Source organism: Myotis davidii, unplaced genomic scaffold (assembly GCF_000327345.1).
Source record: "Myotis davidii unplaced genomic scaffold, ASM32734v1 scaffold496, whole genome shotgun sequence".
In the NCBI taxonomy this organism is placed as follows: Eukaryota; Metazoa; Chordata; class Mammalia; order Chiroptera; family Vespertilionidae; genus Myotis; species Myotis davidii.
The window spans coordinates 7,710,972-7,723,217 of record NW_006289398.1 but is presented as its reverse complement, the minus strand read 5'-3'; the positions used below and the strand labels follow the sequence as shown (position 1 = coordinate 7,723,217).

Here is a 12,246-nt window from a genome sequence, read left to right as displayed (position 1 = left end):
TCCGCAGGATGAAACAAGCACCACCAGCCTCAGCAGGACGGCTGACGAGGCATCAGGCACAAGGGGACAGGCAGAGGTTCAGCGCAACGAGGCGAGTGCTGAACCTTCAATAGAATGGTTCCCAGCCCTGGCTGGTGTTGCTCAGTGGATAGAGTGTCGGCCTGCGGACCAAAGGGTCCCGGGTTTGATTCCAGTCAAGGGCATGGACCTCAGTTGCAGGTTCCTCCCCAGCCCAGGCCTGGTCGGGGCATGTGCAGGAGGCAACCAATCGATGTGTCTCTCTCACATTGACATTTCTGTCTTTCCCTTTCCCTTCCATTCTCTCTAAAATCAATGGAAAAATATCCTCTGGTGAGGATTAAAAAAAAAAAAAGAAAGAAAGAAAAAAAGAATGACTCTCAACAAAAATCTTTCCTCAAAGTTCAAATTTTAGCATCATTTACATTTTCAGACATTTTGTTGAAACATGCCGAAACCGGTTTGGCTCAGTGGATAGAGCGTCGGCCTGCTGACTGAAAGGTCCCAGGTTCGATTCCGGTCAAGGGCATGTACCTGGGTTGCGGGCACATCCCCAGTAGGGGGTGTACAGGAGGCAGCTGGTCGATGTTTCTCTCTCATTGATGTTTCTAACTATCTCTCTCCCTTTCTCTCTGTAAAAAATCAATAAAATATATTTAAAAAAAAAACATTTTGTTGAAACATACTGACCTGGACCAATTTAAACTACTGTAGTTTCATAATTACAGCTTTAATAAAAATTAATATTAAACTACTTAAATACATTATGTCAAAATCAAAGCTGCTATTAAACTGCAAAAGATTGGAAAGGATTTTTCTTGAAAGTTTATAATATTGCCATTATTCTAAATAAAACTGGGAACAGGAACTTTTGGGGAGGCAGTACGTTCTAAGATCAAGAGAGGGACTGGAGAGCTGACTCTGTCCGTGGTTTCCCATCAGTGGCTCCAGAAAAGTCACAGCCTCTCTGAGGAAGTCAGGTCACGTGACCCTGAAGATTCCTTCAGGTCTGGTGATTTGAGTGACTCAGGAGAAACAATCCTCTAGTTGATTTCACGTTACAAACTATCAACAAAGGTCCAAGTTTTAAAATCACAGTTGTTTTCTACTTACTGCTAGTGAATAACAATGAAAGAATCCCTACCTTTGACATCTCTGTGGATGATCTGGTTTTCATGGAGATAGGAGAGGCCACGGAGTAACTGCTCAGTGTAGTTAATGACCACTGATTCCTTGAAGGCTCCATATTTACTGAGCAGATGAGCCACAGATCCCCCTACAAGACCAACATACACCGGCAATAATTACTGTGAACAAGGCAGAATTAAAATGATGTGTTACCTTTTGGTTACATAAGGCTGCACTTTATGACCTCATGTTCACTTTTGAAATGTTCATTTATATTCTGCATCAGGAAGTACAACTGATTTAAAAACCAATACATTTAACTAATCTCAGAAACTATTAGGTATTTTCATGGAACCCTCATGAACTAGTTTTCTGAAAGGTCAAGATTTCAGAAAGCTTTCTTTTTCGTTGTCTTATTATTATTTAAAAAAACACACCATTGAATGTAGATAATACGCAGGAATAAAAGTGGTTTCACTCTGCCTCGGAGAGCTTTCAAAGTTAACACTTTTGGGTGAAACTATTTCTGAAATGTACAATTCACTTCTCTGTCTTTTTGACCAAGATATACAAAATGCCTGTTTTTAAAAAATATGTTTTTATTGATTTCAGAGAGGAAGGGAGAGAGAGAGAGAGAGAGAGAGAAACATCAATGATGAGAGAATCATTGACTGGCTGCCTCCTACACGCCCCCTACTGGGGATTGAGCCTGCAACCTGGGCATGTGCCCTTGACCGGACTTGAACCCAGGACCCTTCAGTCCACAGGCCAACGCTCTATCCACTGAGCCAAACTAGCTAGGGCCAAAATGTCTTTCTTAATGACCCGAGTAAACACTGCTAACATGTTACTTAGCAGAAGGGACAGAGAACAGTACGAAGCAGAAGGCCCAGAGTGGGGCTTGATATCCTCCTATTTATTAGCTCTGATCTGGGGCAAGCCACAAACTCAGGGAGCCTCATTTAAAAGTATTTATAATCATCAACCCAAATGTAACAATCAACCCAACTACAACCAGTATCAGAGACTATACTGAAGAACTGATGTGCAGAGGCGGAGATCAAGGCGCAGATCCTGGCCTCCCCTACTCCCCAGAGCCCCCTGGAACTACGCCCATCTACAGAGCAACCACTGCCGAGAATGCCCTGAGGACTGGCCGAGTAGAATTCCTACACCCAAGGATATAACGAAGACACAGTGAAACAAGTAGTAGGGGCAGAGCTGTGGTCTGATCAGGACCCACACCCAGATTTATGCCACAAGGGAACTGCACCAGGAGGATGGGTTCTCCCTCACATTATGGGGAACAGAGCCAGTCAGCCTGAGGGTAGACCTTACCCACTGGCCTGCCCACAGCACTCACGGCCCAACTACACAGGAGGGTGCACTCAACCCACATGGAACAGTCTGAAGCACCTGACTCGTGACCAAGGAAGATGATGACACTGGGCCCTACAAAACATCTTCTACGTAAGACCACGCTTATGAGACTGGGAAGTGCAGCTAGTCTACCTAACACTCATCAATGGACAGATCATCCTGATAGAAAATCAACAGGAAACAGTGGCCTTACATGATACATTAGACTTCATGGACTTAATTGATATTTTAAAAGCATTTCACCCAAAAGCAGCAGAATACGCCTTCTTCTCAAGTGCACAGGACAGACCAGGTATCAGGCCACAAAAGTCTGAATACATTGAGAAGATTGGAATCATATCAAGCGTCCTCTCCAACCAGAGCGGTATGAAACTAGAAATCAACTACAGGAAGAGAACTGGGACAAACACATGTGGAGACTAAACAACATGCTACTAAACAATCAAAGAGAAATAAAAACAGGATCATGAGACAAAATAATCAAAATAGTATGTTGTTGGCATAAAAACAGATATATATATCAATGGAACAAACTAGGAAGATCAGAAGTTAACCCACACTTATATGGTCAATTAATCTATGACAAAGGAGGCAGGAATATACAATAGGTAAAAAAGCAGTCCCTTCAATGAATGGTGTTAGGGAAACTGGACCACTCTCTTTGGCCATATACAAACAAATACATAAACTCAAAACAGCTTAAAGATCGAAATGTAAGACCTGAGACCATAAAACTTCTGGAAGAAAACGTAGGCATAAACTCTTTGACATCAGTCTTAGCAATATTTTTTTAGATGTTTCCCTCAGGAAAGGGCAAAAGAAAAAAAAAAAGCAAAATGGGACTACATCAAAGAAAGTTTTTCCACAGTAAAGGAAACTAACAAAATGAAAAGGCGACCCACTGAATGGGAGAAGATATTCACAAATGATACTTTTTATAAAGGGTTAAGATCCAAAATATATAAAGAACTCATATAACTCAACACCAAAAAACTAAACAACAAATAAAAAGAAAACCAACAATCCTATTAAAACATGGGCCGAGGACTTGAATGGACATTTCTTCAAAGAGGACATACAGATGGTGAACAGACATAAGACAAGATGCCCAACAATCACTAATCATCAGGGAAATGAAAATCAAAACCACAGTGAGAGGCACCTGTACACCTGTCAGAAGGGTTACCAAGAAGACAACAAACAGTAAGTGCTGGTGAAGATGTGAGAAAAGGCAGCCCTGTGCACTGCTGGTGGGAATGCAGACTGCTGCAGCCACTGTGGAAAAGTGTACGTTCCTCAAAAATAAATAAATGAATAAATAAAATTACATATTGTCCAGCAATTCTCCTTTTATCTGAAGAAGAAAGTAGTAATTTGAAAAGATGTATGTACCCCTGTGTTCATTGTAGCACTATTAACAATACCTAAGATATGGAAGCAACCTAGGTGTCCAACGATAGACGAATGGCTAGAGATGATGTATAGACCGATAATGAAATACTAGTCATAAAAAATGAAATTTTGCCATTTGTGACAACATGGCTGCACCTAGAGTATTATGCTAAGTGAAATGCGTCGGAGAAAGACAAACACCATCTGATTTCACTTACATGTGGAATCTAAAGAACAAAGTAAATGAGCAAACAAAACAGAAATAGACTCACAGACTGAATAAGCTGACGGTTGTCAGAGAAGAGGGCGATGGGAGGATGTTTAAAAAGGTGAAGGGAAGTAAGAGGTAAAAACTTAGTTATAAAATTTATAAGTCACAGGGATGTAGTGTATAGGATAGGAACAGTTGTCAATATCTTAATTTTGTATGGTGACAGATGGTTACTAACTTAGTGTGATGATCACACTGGGAAAAGTATATAAACGCTGAATCACTATGCTGTACACCTGTATATATACTGTATGTCAGGTGTACTTCAATTAAAAAGAAGAGCTGATTTGTAAATAGATATATACTCTCCAAACACAAAAGGTCTAAGAAGTTAAACCAAGCACTTATCTAGTTACTCCATCCTAAGTCTGTTTTCCTGTGTATACTGCGTAATACAAGGAAAACAGTCTTCATCCCTGGCCGGTTTGGCTCAGTGGATAGAGCATCGGCCTGTGAACTGAAGGGCACATGCCCGGGTTGCAGTAAGGGGCGTGCAGGAAGCAGCTGATCAATGGTTTGCTCTCATCATTGATGTTTTTCTCTCTCTCTCTCAAATCAATAAAAATATATTTTAAAAAACCAAAAAAAAAACATAGTCTTCACTTGCTGAAGTAGATGACAAGGTTCACCTTTATGCTTCAGTTCTAGTTTACCTATAATAAAATTTTCAAGTTACACGTTAATCAATTTTAGTTTCATGCTGTCATGTTAAATCATCTCTTAAACCTGTCCAATTAATGAAGGCTACCTGGGAAAATACGGATCCCGTATCTACCAGGTTTCAAAAATTATCCCTATGAAACAGTGTACACAATCATTTTAAGAGAAACACTGAAAAAGTTTAAAAGGTAGGGGTAATGAATGTTTTATTTAAGTGAAAGACAACACAAATATTTACAGCCTGTCCTACTACGTTAGAGGTGATTTGTGCAAACTATTTAATAAAAACGTGTTCGTTAAGACGTTTTTCCTAAGTATCAAGCAGAAAGTTGAATCCGTGCACGATGTTCGGATTTAGACCATGAACACACCTGCCATCCACTCGATGAAGAGGTTGTAATTGCTCTTCTCGCAGGTGGCTCCCAGCATCCGGATGATGTTCGGGTGGTTCAGGTGACTCATCATCCTGATCTCCTCCCTCAGCGCCTCCACGACCTCCTCCTGCTCCGACGACGTGTTTCTGACATACGTCACCTGTGGCGGTAACACGTTCACAGTTCTCACTCACCATCTGATCTCAGTGGACAGATGCACGTTAGCTTCTATATTAATAGCAAACGGCATTTATGCTCCTGGGTGCAGTGCAGATACTTTACAAAAAACTCTTTAAAGTAAGAACCTAACTTTAGAAGCAATGAAATATAAGCAATGAAATATATAAAAAGGAATATAACCCATCTTCCCAGACTGTCTGAAGACAGAGTGAAAAGTGAGAAAAGCCCAATGATTTTAAGATGGAAGGTTTAGGATTTTCTCATCTCGATCAGCATGCTCACTACAGAAAGTGAACCCCGGAAGCCAGGACGGCCTGCACCTGGCCTCGCGGGGGAGGAGGAAGCTGCTCTGGGTGTGACAAGCACAGCGGCCCGGCCGGCAGAGGCCCTGGACTGCGCCCCTCACAGTCCCGCTCCAGCAGTAACAGAGCTCACGGGGCTGTGCCAATGTCTACTCTGACCTTCAGGTCTCTGAAAACTTAGAGAACTAAGCACATGCACACAGGACACACGATTCTTGTTCGCTCATGCTCCGTCGTGCCAGCCTTCATCATGTCCACCCTCACAAGCTGCTCACCTGCTTCACAGCCATCAAGGTCCCGGTCCCCACGTCCTGGGCCTGGTAGCAGGAGGAGAAGGCCCCGAGGCCGATCTGCTGGCCCTTCAGCCAGTCCGCGTCCTCCCGGTACGGCAGCTTCGCTCTGGTGTGTCCTGGGAGGGTCTCGGGCGTCTGTGCAGCAAAGGAAAGCAGCTCTTTACTGTTAACAGGAAGCTGTGCCGTGAGCCTGGCAAACACTACTCCTGTTCGGTCTGGCTTCCCGAGCCCCCTCTGAACTGCTCCTGAATGGACAGTGCTGGGCGCCAAGGACAGTATCCACCAGAAACGCCTCTGAAACAGGCAGGACTTACCTGTTCCAACAGCGACACAAACACTAATTCTACAGGAAAGACCCGCTTCTAGCGATGAACTCGCGCCTGAACCGGGTTAACCTCACATGGTCGGAGGACGCGCCCGGCCCCCCAGGAGCGCACTTACGTCCTGCTGGATGATGATGACGTCCTCTCCGTTCTCCACCTGCAGCTGAGGCACCACGGGGAGGGCGTCCTGAGAGGCGGACATCGCCATGGCGATCGCCAGAGCCTCCTCCTCCTCGGCCTCCATCTTCTCCTTGCACTTCTGATTGTGACTCACGTCGTCTTGGTAGGTGTCGTCGTGCTCGTCCTTCTCCGGAGAGAGGACGGCCACCTCTGACCTGAACGTCACCGTGGTGTCAGCGGCGGGCAGGGACGCCTCGAGCAGGTCCTCGATGCTGGAGCTGAGCTCGGTGCTGGCGTCCAGCCGGCCCTTGTCCTCCACGGGGGTGAACACCGTCTCCTCGCTGGGGATCACGGCGCTGCTGCTGCTGCCGCTGCTGAAGCTGTCGCCGCCCTCGGAGGCCCCGCGCAGGTCCAGGGTCATGCTGCCTGTCGCGGCGTCGGCCTGTCTCCCGGGGCTGCCGGGGGAGGGCCGAGAGGGCTTGGGCCTGTGTATACTACTGCAGGGCAGGGGCCGGGACTGCGTGAAGATGGGGGAGAGCTTGTCCGAGTCTCTGTTTTCGGGACAGTTTCTCTGGAACTGCAGGGAAAACTTGCGCTGCGGAGGAGGCGACGCCGAGGGTATGTTGTAGGGAACGAATCCCTGAGGTCTGTGCTTGGAGGCGTCCCCGGGGCCCGCTGGTGCGGTCTGGGCCGACGAAGCTGGGGTGGACGAGGGCGGGAGCACTGGTTGGGAGTGAGGGGACAGGGGAGAGGAGCTCAGACACTGGCTGAGGGGCCTGCCCTTGGCTTGCACCGCTGGCTTTGGCTGCTCCGTCGTTGCTGAAGTAGGAGGCCCCAGGGCAGTGCTGGCCGGCCGACCAGAGATGTCCTCCGAGCTGGCGCTCAGCCTCGCAGGGCGCAGTCCTCTTCCAGTTTTCTCCGCACGGTCTGGGCCCTGCAGGGGGCTGTTCCCTGGGGCCTCTGGGTGGCTCTCAGGGGCCGGTGCCTGCAGGAAGCTATCACGCCGGCCGTCCCAGGCATCCTCGAGGCCCAGCTGGACGGCCTCGGCGATGTCCACCTCCTCCGCGATCGCCATCAGGCGGCGGCGCATCCGGGCAAAGTGGGTGGAGCTGGAAGCACTCAGCATCTCTAACAGCTTCACGAACACGGGGGGCACGGCGGTGACCATCCTCGCGGAACTCAGGTAGACCCTGCGCGCGAGCTTCCCGACCACCGCGTGGGCGTGGTCGATGGACTGCAGGGCGAAGGCGAGCAGGGACAGCAGCTTCTTGTACCTGCAGAAAACACGTCAGCCAGTTAATCACTGCAGAACACACGCAAACGAAGAGATGGGAATAATTGTGCGTGTGCGTTCCAAAAAGATCATCGAGGTCTAGACGTTTTTAAGTCACTAGCCTAGACGTTGGTCGTTGTTAGTCAAACATTAGTAACCTACATGTTCCTCTCATTTCTGGGCCCCGTGAATCTAGACCGTGTCCTTGGGGCGGGTGTGGGCCGTGGCGGGGTGCAGGACGGCTCGGTGTGCGGGTAGAACTCGGCGGGGAACTCCAGCAGCAGCCGGTCCACCAGGCAGAGGCGGCCCAGCAGCTCCTGCCAGTTGTTCAACTCCATCTGGTTCCCAAGAATACAATTGAGGACGTAATCCACACCACCGATACCAATGGATCCTGCAAAGGGAAGGTAAGAATAGGTAACTGGAACAGGGACATTAAAAGAGAAGACAAAAGTGACCGAACGGCACAAGTGCCCTGGGCTGTGTTCGTTTAAGAAGAACTCTCTTGGATTCGGGTCCTGTTTCTAATGGGAGCTGATGGGGTCAAGCTCCACCACCACTTGGAAATCCCGTGACTGCCCACAGGAGAGGTTAGCTCGCTAAGGACCACGCCAGCCGTGCCCAGTTGAAGTGAAGAGTCATTACCGGCTTTCAGTATTTCTCTGCCGACCGCCAGCTCCCCGGCCTGGCCTCTGCACAGCTCCAGCAGCGTGGACACGGACAGCTGGCTGGTGCGGCTGCAACGACAGGCGGCAGACAGGCTTGGGTGAGACCCGCGGAGGGAGCAGGAGGGCCAGGCCTTGGGAGAAGGGAGGCTCCCAGGACCGTGCCCTCCACCTCAGGGCCTGCATTCCCGTCGCCGTAGGTCACCCGCGCACGCCGTTCACCCTACTCCGTGTCACACCCAGGACCTGCCGGGCTGACCGCGGAGCCGCCGGAGCAGCCAGCAGATACGGCAAAGGGCGTGTTCTCACGCTCACGTCTTGTTAAAACAAAACTGAAGCTCCTCCCAGTGTTTCTTATGAGGTTCATTCAAGCGGCCAGGCAGGCACCGGACTGTGAGAAGGCAGAGAGCGGGCAGCAGCACACATGCCACAGGAGCCACGAGTCTCAGAAAAACACCTGTCCCCCTGCTAATGATGACATGGTCTCCTACGCGCTTGACAAGCTGCCGCTCGCCCCCGGCTCTGAAACGTGTGTTCTCGCTGAGCGACGAGAACACCTTGCACACGTGCCGTCTGGCCGTGAGCAGCAGCCGTGAGCAGGGCGGCGGGCGGAAGGCCGGAGCCAGCACCTGGTTCCGAGACCTCTACGGATGGGGGACTCGGAGACGGGCCGCTCAACACCTGCTCCCTGGCCGTGCTGCTCAGCGAGGTCTCCCCAGCACCGCCGCGCTCACCTGGGCCGTCCCCACCTCCCTCCTCGTGGGTCTCTGCCCCGTTAGGGCTGTTCTCGTCCCTTGTCGATGTTCCAGGATAATGCAGGGACAGACGGGACTGGGGGTGGGGTCGTTCGACACAATTAGAGTGAAAGTTCATTACACAGAAGGGGCTTTGTGGGGTCCGGAAAACGAGGTGAAGCAGGTGCAGTGATTTCACTGGCCCCTGTGCTGTGGATCCGCCCTCAGATGCCGTCACACCTGTGCTATGTGCACAGCTGGCGCCCTTACCAGCGGGACTTCAGACGGGGATCTCTCTACAGGGGACCCCACAGCCTCACCGAGTCACATGCATCCGACCCTCCCGGGCGAGCCTGGCCCATCCGGTGGCCTTACCTGTTGGCGTCTGCGCACTTGACCAGGATGGTGTCCACGACCGGCCGCAGGAGCCTCTGCAGCTTGATCCGCTCAGCCAGGCTGTGGCAGGGCGTGTACACGAGCATGGCCCGCAGGGTTTTCTGAGGACGGAACGGAGGGTCAGTGAACTACGTTTAAGAAACATCAGCGACACCGCGCTCCTCTGAGGCAACGTGAGCAGCACAACCAGCGGTGAAGGAATAGACGACAACCACACAAAATAACGACTGGAAGGCCAATGGATGGCTAGGAGGGAACTCTGAGCTATTTCTGCATCTTTTTAAAGTCTGATTAGTTTCAAAGTGAAGTCAATAAAAGATTAAAAAAAAAGGATAGGAGCTGCCCTGATGGAGCTCCCACAGCCAAAGCGGGAGGAACCGTCCTGCCGGCGGCTCAGGACGCTAGGGGCACGGCACAGGCGTGCGCTGTGACCGCTGTCAGCCACGTGGCTTGCTCAGGGCTGCTCACGCCTGTGGTTTCATGGGTGAGTGTCACATCTGAGAAGACAGTCCCAGCTACAGAGGGAAGTGCCACGATGTTACCTGTGCGAGGGGGGAGGCGGAAGGTTCCTGGCCAGGAGTCCCCTTGCTCACTGAACAGACACATGACCCCCGAGAGCAGTGGTTCTCCACCTTGGCTGCACATGAGAATCACCTGGGAATCTTTTTAAAATCCTGATTTCTGGGCCTCATCCTCCGGAAATTCTGTTTCTTTGTTACTAATGTTGTGGCCTCGCCCCATAACAAAGAAACAGGATTTCCGGAGGATGAGGCCCAGAAATCAGGATTTTAAAAAGATTCCCAGGTGATTCTCATGTGCAGCCAAGGCTGAGAACCACTGCTCTACAGGATCAGCACAGGGCACAGTCCACGGCCCTGCACCCTCACAGCGCACAGCCACTCGGGACACACCTGCCCGAAAGAGCCAGCCAGCAGGTGTGGACTAAGTGGTCAGGTGTGCCTGCGGGTTCGTCCTGGAAACAGTGGGAAGAGGTCAGAAGTTGGGTCTGTACTCTACGTGTCCAGAGGCCACGAGAAACACCTGGGAGATCCACTGGGAAGCGATGTTCCTCCCGTGTACAGACTCCCGATGGCTACAGCACCGGAGCTCCCGGCCTGTCCCTGCAGACCCAGCCAGCCTCATGTGACTGTGTTCTTCGGTTTTAAGGGAACTTTTCACAGCCCCGCCCACCTGCCACGGACACACGTCAGGACATGCTGCCAAGGCAACAGATCCCTGACCCTCTCGGAGCCGGGACAGAGAAGTGATGCTTCCAGGCCCAGCAGGGGCTCATCTGCGCTTGGCGCTCCTACACTGTGCTCCACACTACGGTGAGGTGCTTCTGCTCCCAATCCGAGCGGTGACATCACTCACAGCTGGGAGAGCTGGTCTGGGAGCCCTGCAGTCACACACCAGCAGGTGGCAGCCCCAGGACGGGAGCTGCCGTCTCTACCACCTGGACCACCGTCCAGACTGCCCAGGCCAGCCCAGTAACGAGCTGCTCATTCAAGTGTCCTGTGTGGACACTATCGCATGAGGTCACTCAATTCTGGCCCCAAATGCAGGTTCAGAACCTGCGGGCACCACTCAACCAGAAGATGCCTTAGGCCAGTGGTTCTCAACCTTCCTAACACTGCGACCCTTTAATACAGTTCCTCATGTTGTGGTGACCCCTAATGTCATTGTTACAAATTGAACATCATTAAAGCATAGTGATTAATCACAAAAACAATATGTAATGATATATGTGTTTTCCGATGGTCTTAAGCGACCCCTGTGAAAGGGTCGTTCGACCCCCAAAGGGGTCGTGACCCACAGGTTGAGAACCATTGCCTTAGGCACAGCAGTTTAGGTCGGTCAGGGAGAGACTGCAAGTGGGAGCAGGAAAAATAATGAGTTTTCAAACCAAACCGGGTAGGACTTCTTACCGCAAGTTCTGCACTGGGGGCATCGTGACCTTGGGACTTCAGCAGACCCGATTGGGAGGAGAGGGTGCTCCCAGGACCATGGGCGGAGGCCAGGGGTGCGGCTGAGCATCCTACCCGCCCAGGACAGCCCTGCCTCCCGGAAGAGCTGTGTGGCTCCATAGTGCAGAGGCCGAGAACCTGCGCCCACCTGCTCTCCACTCCACTCGGAAGGGGTTAGGTCAGACCAGCCTCCACAGATCCACGCAGCCTCGCACGTCATCCACGCACGGAGACAACTTCCCATGGCATGAGCCAGGAAAACAACGCGGCTGTGGTCTAGGTCACGGGACCTCATCTGTGAGAACACTCCTGAGTCCACAGTGCTCACTAAGTCCGTCCCCTCAGTGGCTACTCAGACACATTTACCCGTCACCGGTCACTCTGCTAGCACCCCACAAGTCCTGTGAGCTGGGTCGTGGGAAGTAAAGAAAATGTAGAGATGTGGACAGCGAGACGGGCTGCTCTGGAGGGGAGAGTGAGCAGTCTGCGAGGAAGCCCCGCCCGGCTCAACAGTGGAACCTGACGGAGGGTGAAATGGAAAATGGCAATTTCCCGGATTACGGAATGAAAACAAAATGTGGATTTTCCCGAGTTAAATGAGGTGATGTGTTACTGGGTCTTAAAAACGCTACTAGAAACAATCGAACACCAGCCACCCGCCCACGACACGTGGTTAGGGAGGGAAGCTACTTACTAAAGCGGCAACGTACACTTTGTAGACAGGGTCGGCGCAGACCATGGACAGCACGCTGCAGCAGGCACCCACCACG

The 12,246-nt window shown here is 50.8% G+C and overlaps 1 protein-coding gene across 1 annotated transcript in view; it reads right to left on the bottom strand.

The window, feature by feature from the left end:
* Nucleotides 1-12,246, bottom strand: part of MAP3K1 (mitogen-activated protein kinase kinase kinase 1, E3 ubiquitin protein ligase) — a 26,334-nt gene that overhangs the window by 4,960 nt on the left and 9,128 nt on the right. The window contains exons 11-18 of the mRNA XM_006761819.2: nucleotides 12,171-12,246; nucleotides 9,489-9,610; nucleotides 8,360-8,451; nucleotides 7,913-8,108; nucleotides 6,440-7,715; nucleotides 5,981-6,133; nucleotides 5,221-5,383; nucleotides 1,163-1,294 (exon numbers count right to left, since the gene is read on the bottom strand). The exon at nucleotides 12,171-12,246 is cut by the window's right edge and continues 1 nt beyond it. Of these exons, the coding sequence (XP_006761882.1) occupies nucleotides 1,163-1,294; nucleotides 5,221-5,383; nucleotides 5,981-6,133; nucleotides 6,440-7,715; nucleotides 7,913-8,108; nucleotides 8,360-8,451; nucleotides 9,489-9,610; nucleotides 12,171-12,246 (2,210 nt within the window). The remainder of the gene's footprint in view (nucleotides 1-1,162; nucleotides 1,295-5,220; nucleotides 5,384-5,980; nucleotides 6,134-6,439; nucleotides 7,716-7,912; nucleotides 8,109-8,359; nucleotides 8,452-9,488; nucleotides 9,611-12,170) is intronic.